Source organism: Rhipicephalus microplus, chromosome 5, assembly GCF_043290135.1.
Source record: "Rhipicephalus microplus isolate Deutch F79 chromosome 5, USDA_Rmic, whole genome shotgun sequence".
Lineage (NCBI taxonomy): Eukaryota > Metazoa > Arthropoda > Arachnida > Ixodida > Ixodidae > Rhipicephalus > Rhipicephalus microplus.
In genome coordinates this window covers 77,791,636-77,798,331 of record NC_134704.1, presented here as the reverse complement: position 1 = coordinate 77,798,331, position 6,696 = coordinate 77,791,636, and the positions used below count along the sequence as shown (strand labels likewise).

The following is a 6,696-nucleotide window of genomic DNA, read 5'->3' as shown; positions in this document are numbered from 1 at the left end:
TAAAGTTTATTAATATTGTGAGAAATTTGTGTTTACAATGCTTTAGTGCTGAGTTGTTTTAGTTTCAAGAAGACGGCAAACAAGTCGTCGGAAGCCGCTTTCGGGTCAATCGCCAGTCAAGACATGGCGGCTGTGAGTATTGTAAACACGCCAAACATGCGATTGTGAAGGTCACTTTTTCCAGACGTCGACTCGTTCAAGCATTAATTATTGTGTTTCGTGACATACAAAGACACAAAGGCGGTACGCCCATTGCTTGCAATACGTTATAAAACTCGTACAATACAGTCAAACCGCGGTATACATGGCTCACGTGGTTGCTCTTAGATCAGTGCTCCGCGCGAGAAGTTTCTGTGCTATTTCACGCGGCTGCCGATGGGAAAGCTCTTCAGTCGGTGGCGAAAATACCACCACCAGCGGCGTCAAGAACGATGTCTCAGAAACGAAGAAAAAAGGTGGATTCGCCGAGGCGTTCCTAAAGTTTCAAGAGTTGTCCAACAAGGGCGAAGCACCCGAGGCACCTCAACGCTTCTCCACCCTTCTCAGAAATTCCAAGTGGATCGATATTGGTGACCCCGAGGGCAGGATCGTGATCGGCAAGGTATTCCACATAGTTGAGGATGACCTGTACATTGACTTTGGTGGCAAGTTCCATTGTGTATGCAAAAGGCCTGTGAAGAACCCGGGGTAAGTTGTGAAGTCGTTTGCCTCGTTCCCGAAAATGACCGCGCCAAAGAGAGCACGTTATTTCGTTTCGTTTATATGCTCTCAAAGCAGAGACACAAGTGACTGTAGTGGTGTTACAAAGTACACCAAGTTAAATGAGTAGCAAAGTGGGTGCTGAAGAAGTTACAAACGTAGAAACACTACTTGCTGTGTTCAGAAAATGTCTCTTGAATGTCGTAAGTGAACATAAAGCAGATCATTCGTGGAGTTTGAGGAATTGTGTGAGTCATTGCTTGTTTTTTATAAAACAAGTGATTTTTTTTTTTTGGCTCCTGTTAACTAGATGACTGAAAAGGTGGAGACATTGCCGCCACCACAGGCATCAAATTTCTTTTTGCGAGGGAATGATATTAGCTAGCTTTATTTTGTTCAGATATTAATGATAATTGTTAGTGTTTTAGGTCCAAAACCACTATATGGTTTTGAGGGACGCCGTATTAGAGGGCTCGGGAAATTTCAGCCACCTGCGATTCTTTAACGTTCACCTATAAAAGTACACGTGCCTCAAGCGTTTTCGCTTCCATTGGAAACGCCGCCGCGGGATTCGACCCCGCGACCTCCAGGTCAGCAGTCGAGCATCACCACGGCGGGTTTGCATAATCAAAAGTGAGTCAGCTGGTACGCATCATTTAGCGGCATTTTATGCCGGCCTTGAATGCGCGCACTTGTGCACCCGTGCAATGTGAGATTCTGCTTGTGAAATGAGGAAAAATCTTCGTACACTCACTCGTTCACGTGTTGTTTTGAAGGGACACCGTAAAAACAAAAACGATGTAACTTTATTGTGTCATCACCCTTCTGCAATGAAAACACACCCTCACACACCATGCCGCCAAGAGACAAACGGTGGTGCCTAAATAGGTTAAATAAAATGGAAAGAAAAAATAAGTTAGATGACGCGGGTTTGTAGTTTCTGCACGAAGCCCACAGCCGTTACGTGATAGGTACTTGTTGCCAGTAATGAAGCCAGACACTTATCGTATACCTTGGAAGCATCTAATGTGCCTGCATGGCGAAATGTAATTTGTTTAGGGTCACACTCACTCGCCGAGGCTTGAGTGACCCAAGGCACGAAATAAAATAAAAATGGGATTTTGGTCTTCATTTTTTCTTGGTAGTAATAAGGCTGCAGCCCCAAAATTAGCATTAGCAACCAAGAACTCGAAGCTCCCTAAACATGGCATTATAATGATGCGAATCACGTTCTTCAGTCTTATCACCTGCATGTCTTTAGTGCATGACCTAGAAAGGCATTTTTTACCCTTAATTTCGTAATGGTTTCTTTGTTTATTTGTTTAATGGTTTTCTTTGTTTGTTTTATTGATGCCTATTGCTCATCGTAGAAGGTTGATGATGATGATGTTGTGGTGGTGGTGGTTGACATTAAAACAGGGCACAAAAGCGCTGTCATGAACCTGAAAAAAAAAAGAGAAAAATGGAACAAACACGAAAAGCTTAACACGTGTACTCGGCGCACAGTTACTACCACCACGATTTGGTTACTGTAAGTCGTGGTCACTGGACGATGGTGTACAGCTTCGTCTAAACAGAGATTCAGGCACGCTTCTGTATGTTCCGCTAGTGTTCTTTCTGGGAAAGGATATCTCAATATGTAACACATTTGAAATTACATTGCTAACAAGGATTAGCTCATTAGCTAGCAAAATACAATGCAAACAGTTACTGCAAAAGAAGAAAAAAAAAGTGTGTTTGCATAGTTTATCTGTATACCGCCAGGTAGCGCCACTGATACAACTACCTGTTTCTAAGCTGTAGAAAGGAAGCACCTCTGCTGATCAATGAAGAGATTAGAAGAAAGGCGGCTCAGTGGCTGGCAGAAGTACATAAAAAGGATAGAAAGGCCGCTGCAAAATTTCGGAACCATCTAAACTCCCTAGGAAATGTGACAAGCCTAGATCAGAGGTTTAAAACTACAGCTCAAGGTCTTAAGCTAGAAGGGTATGAAGCTATTGAATATATATCAACAAGGGTGACAGAAAAATTTCAACAAAGAAGTAGCTTATGCACCTTAATAGACAAGGAGGGTTAGCAGGATGAGCATGATCTATAAAGGAAAGGAAGACAAAGCTGACATAAACAACTACCATTCTGTAACAGTGACATCAGTGATCTACAGGCTCGTGATGCAGATTATAAAGCAAAGGCTGCAGGCATGGATAGAGAACGAGGGGGTGCTGGGGGAACTACAGAATGGGTTTTGGAAACACAGGAAGTTGGAAGACAATCTGTTCTCACTGACGCAGTACATCGAAATAGCAGAAAAGAAGCACAGGCCATTGTGGCTAGCATTTTTGGATATCAAGGGAGCGTACGATAGCATGGTTCAAGAGGACTTGCGGGAAATACTGGACACACTAGGTGTAGAAGATGGAGTCACTAATCTTTTAAAGGATATCTATAAAAGTAACAAGGTAGTTATAAAATGGAAAAAACAAGTATCCAAGCCCACAGATATAAAACGGGGGCTTAGGCAGGGGTGTTCTTTGTCATCGTTGTTATTCACGATGTACCTACAAGGATGAGAGGCCAAATTAGAGGGGAGTGGACTTCGCTTCAACCTCTCTTTCGTCAAACAAAGAAAACTCATTGAACAGGCACTACCAGCATTGAAGTACATAGATGATATAGTGCTAATGGCTGGCAACAAGAAAGCTTTGCAGAGATTGATGGACATCTGCGGTAATGAGGGAGATAGGTTAGATTTCAGATTCAGTAAGGAAAAATCAGCAGTCATGATTTTTAATGACAATGAAGGTAGTGAACTTAGAATACAGGAGGTCACGCTAGAGATAGCAGATAAATACAAATATATGAGCGTATGGATGAGCAACGGGACCGCATACCTAAGGGTACAGGAAATATACGAAACGACTAAAAGTAACATATATTCAGCGTCGATGAAAAATATGGCACTGTGGAATTACAATATGTATGATGTTGTGAGAGGAATATGGAAAGGGTTCATGGTTCCTGGTCTGACGTTCGGCGATGCGGCCTTGTGCATGAGATCAAAAGTTCAAGTAAGATTAGAAATTCAGCAACGTGGAATAGGTAGGTTTGCTTTAGGAGCTCACGGGAATACACCAAAACAAGGCGTACAATGTGATATGGGATGGATATCATTCGAGGGCAGGGAAGCTAGCAGCAAGATAAAATTTGAGAAGCGATTGAGAGAAATTAGGGAGAAGCATTGGCTTAGGAAGATTTTCAGCTACTTGTACATGAGAAATGTCGTCGATACAAAATGAGGAAGCTGACCAGAAAATTGATGGGTAAATACTTAGAAAAGAGCATGGGGCCAAATCAAAAAGAACTATTGGTTAAAAGGAACGTGAAGGAAACGGAGATCAACATGTGGAGCATTGGCATGATAAAGAAGTCCGCACTAAAGATCTATCGAACTTTTAAGCAGGAAATTGATTAGGAAAGGATCTATGATAATACTCGGGGTAGTTCTCTACTGTTTGAAGCCAGGACGGGAGTATTGCGAACCAAGACTTATCGGGCAAAATACGAAGAGGTAGACATGTTATGCAGTGTGTGGGGAGAGGAGGAGGAAACTGCCGTACACTTGATAATGTTTTGTAAAGGGCTTCAACCTATAGTTCAGGATGATTGCGCAAAGTTTTCAAAGCACTAAGGTTTAGGGACACGTAGGGCAAAATAGAATTTAAGCGGGTAAAATTAAGTAGAAGGAGGTTATCTGATTGGTGGCTAAAATCAAGGCACGAGTAAAAATTAAGTCCTTCACTGCAAAGTACCAGTCCCCTACTTCACTATTGCATTTCCGATGGAGGCGGAAATGCTGTAGGCCCGTGTGCTTAGGTATGAGTGCACGTTAAAGAACCCCAGGTGGTCGCAACGTCCGCAGCCCTTCACTATGAGGCGTCTCTCATAATCATATGGTCGTTTTAGGACGTTAAACCTTACATATGGATCAATCAATCAACTTCACTATTTAAAAGGACAAAAAAAGGTAAATGTAGCTTTTGGTTCACGAAGTCTTAGGCTAGGTGGCGTTAGCTGCCGCCGGATCTAAAGGGTACAGTCGTATCAGTCAATCAACCAATCAATCCTTATTTTACCCTCTTTCTCTTTGTCGTTTTTTTCTATTTCTTGTTTTTTCTACTATATTTGGCGTGTAATCAATTGGCAGTAGCCCGTTACAAATGGTGTGGCCACAGCATCATCATCACCGCGTCTGCACATTTGGGTAACCGCAGACACTAAGTGTGCTAGCTAGCAAACTAAAGCTATGTTTGCGCAAGTGTTGATATATGACATGAGCGATATGGCACTTTGCAGCGATTACGTGCGTGGTACCAGGGTACGTCTACGGCTGAACGACATGGAGATGTCATCGCGCTTTCTGGGCGCCGAGAAGGAGCTCACCCTGCTGGAGGCCGACGCCACGCTTCTCGGCCTGTACAGGACGCAAGAGAAGAACCCCAAGACTCGGTCCTAGCCAGCTGTTAGCGTTTGTTTTCGTAGCTGTTGTTTACAAATAAAAGGTCGTCGTCATGTAGCGCACACTGTGCGTTTGTGGTTGATTCGATCACTTTAGTGCGACAAAAAAAAATGCAGTAAATTTCTCTAGGCCATAACGTATGGTCATAGAGTTGAAACTCAATTTAACGAATGAATGAGTAGTGAAATGAGCGAAATAGTGACCAGTTAATGTAAACGAAAATAAGTGCATTGTTTCGTTAAATGGGGAATTTATTAAAATCTAGAAAGAAATTTTTCCGTCCTTCGAATTCCATCCTTGTAATACAGGAACGCCCAAAAGCTACCGCACGGTTGTTTTTTTTTTTTTTTTTTTTTTTGCAGGCAGCCCACGCCTGCGGGCTGAAAAATCCGCGATGATGACGCAAACGTAGGGGTCACCTCATTCGGGTGATGCAGGCCAGCTGGACGGTAACGTGAAGCTGTGACACGCTAATGCCATGAGATGACGGGAACGACGAATGCGTGATTGTGCGAGCAAGCTTCAAAGTGTTATTGCAAAGTGTTATTTGTTGCATTAAAAAAAACTCACACAGTCTTTTATATTTTCTTTTAAGACGACTCATTCGAAGGCGAATGATGATGATGCTTTAAATATGGCGCATATTCACTCAGCGGGGGGGGGGGGGGAGGGGGGGGCTTATATTACATGCGTTAAACATTTTCGGAGCGCCGGCTTCATCTTCCTTTCAGTGAATGTATTGATCCTGCCCCACCACCCACGGAAAGCTTTATGCACCTAACATTGTTTTACAAAGCCTCCAAGATCGCAGACATTGCAGGCTTTTTTCGCTTCGCCTGGCTTTGCATTGCCCCCGTGATCATTTGATCAAGCGATGACGTAACGTGATGACGTCATCACGTGGCACCACGATATCTGTGACGTCATGTCTTGAAGGCATTACGTGATATCTCTTGCGTCACTCGTCTTTGAGCCGACGGCCAATTGTCGCGTTTCACGAGGCATGTAAGGCTGTCCTCTTAATATCCGATGACTCATCGCAGGCCAAACGTCCCAGCTGGTTTGGCAAACATCTCAAATGTATGCTCGAAAAAAGAAAAAAAAATGCGCTGATTTACGCCATCGAAATAGCATCACACATCGTGCGCAAGCAAAAAGCTGTCTACTTGTGTGTTTTAGAATGCTTGCTAATTTTTTGACCACATTCTGCTTCCCCAACCAAATGGCTTTGAAAAGATGAAAAAGGAAGAAAAAAGCGCAGTCCCGTTACTGCTTCTGTTAAACGAGGGCACCTCCACAGTTAAGCGCAGGGAAAGGGGGGATGGGAATTAAAGAGATAGAAGAGAAGAGGTAAGAGTAGAGTGGTGAAAAGCTTCGGCGCGCCCCGATTCAATTTTATTTGCTTCCCTCTCAAGGGCAGTTCCGGTCTGACGTATACCCGAGTCGTGCGCGCCGGGCGCGCTCAGTTTCGATTTCGCCTT

The 6,696-nt window shown here is 43.5% G+C and overlaps 1 protein-coding gene across 1 annotated transcript; it reads left to right on the top strand.

The window, feature by feature from the left end:
* The first annotated feature begins 105 nt into the window (after nt 1–105).
* mRpS28 (mitochondrial ribosomal protein S28) lies at nt 106–5,277 on the top strand. The gene is made up of 2 exons (XM_037425248.2): nt 106–687; nt 5,053–5,277. The coding sequence occupies exons 1-2, from the start codon at nt 305–307 to the stop codon at nt 5,210–5,212; spliced, it is 543 nt and encodes a 180-aa protein (XP_037281145.2). The 5' UTR covers nt 106–304; the 3' UTR covers nt 5,213–5,277.
* Nucleotides 5,278–6,696: the final 1,419 nt, after the last annotated feature.

Bases quoted from the DNA above. Each gene is read 5' to 3' on its own strand.
- mRpS28 (XM_037425248.2), top strand. From the start codon at position 305: ATGGCTCACGTGGTTGCTCTTAGATCAGTGCTCCGCGCGAGAAGTTTC. The intron at 688-5,052 runs GTAAGTTGTGAA...GGCACTTTGCAG, and splicing joins AGGCCTGTGAAGAACCCGGG to CGATTACGTGCGTGGTACCA.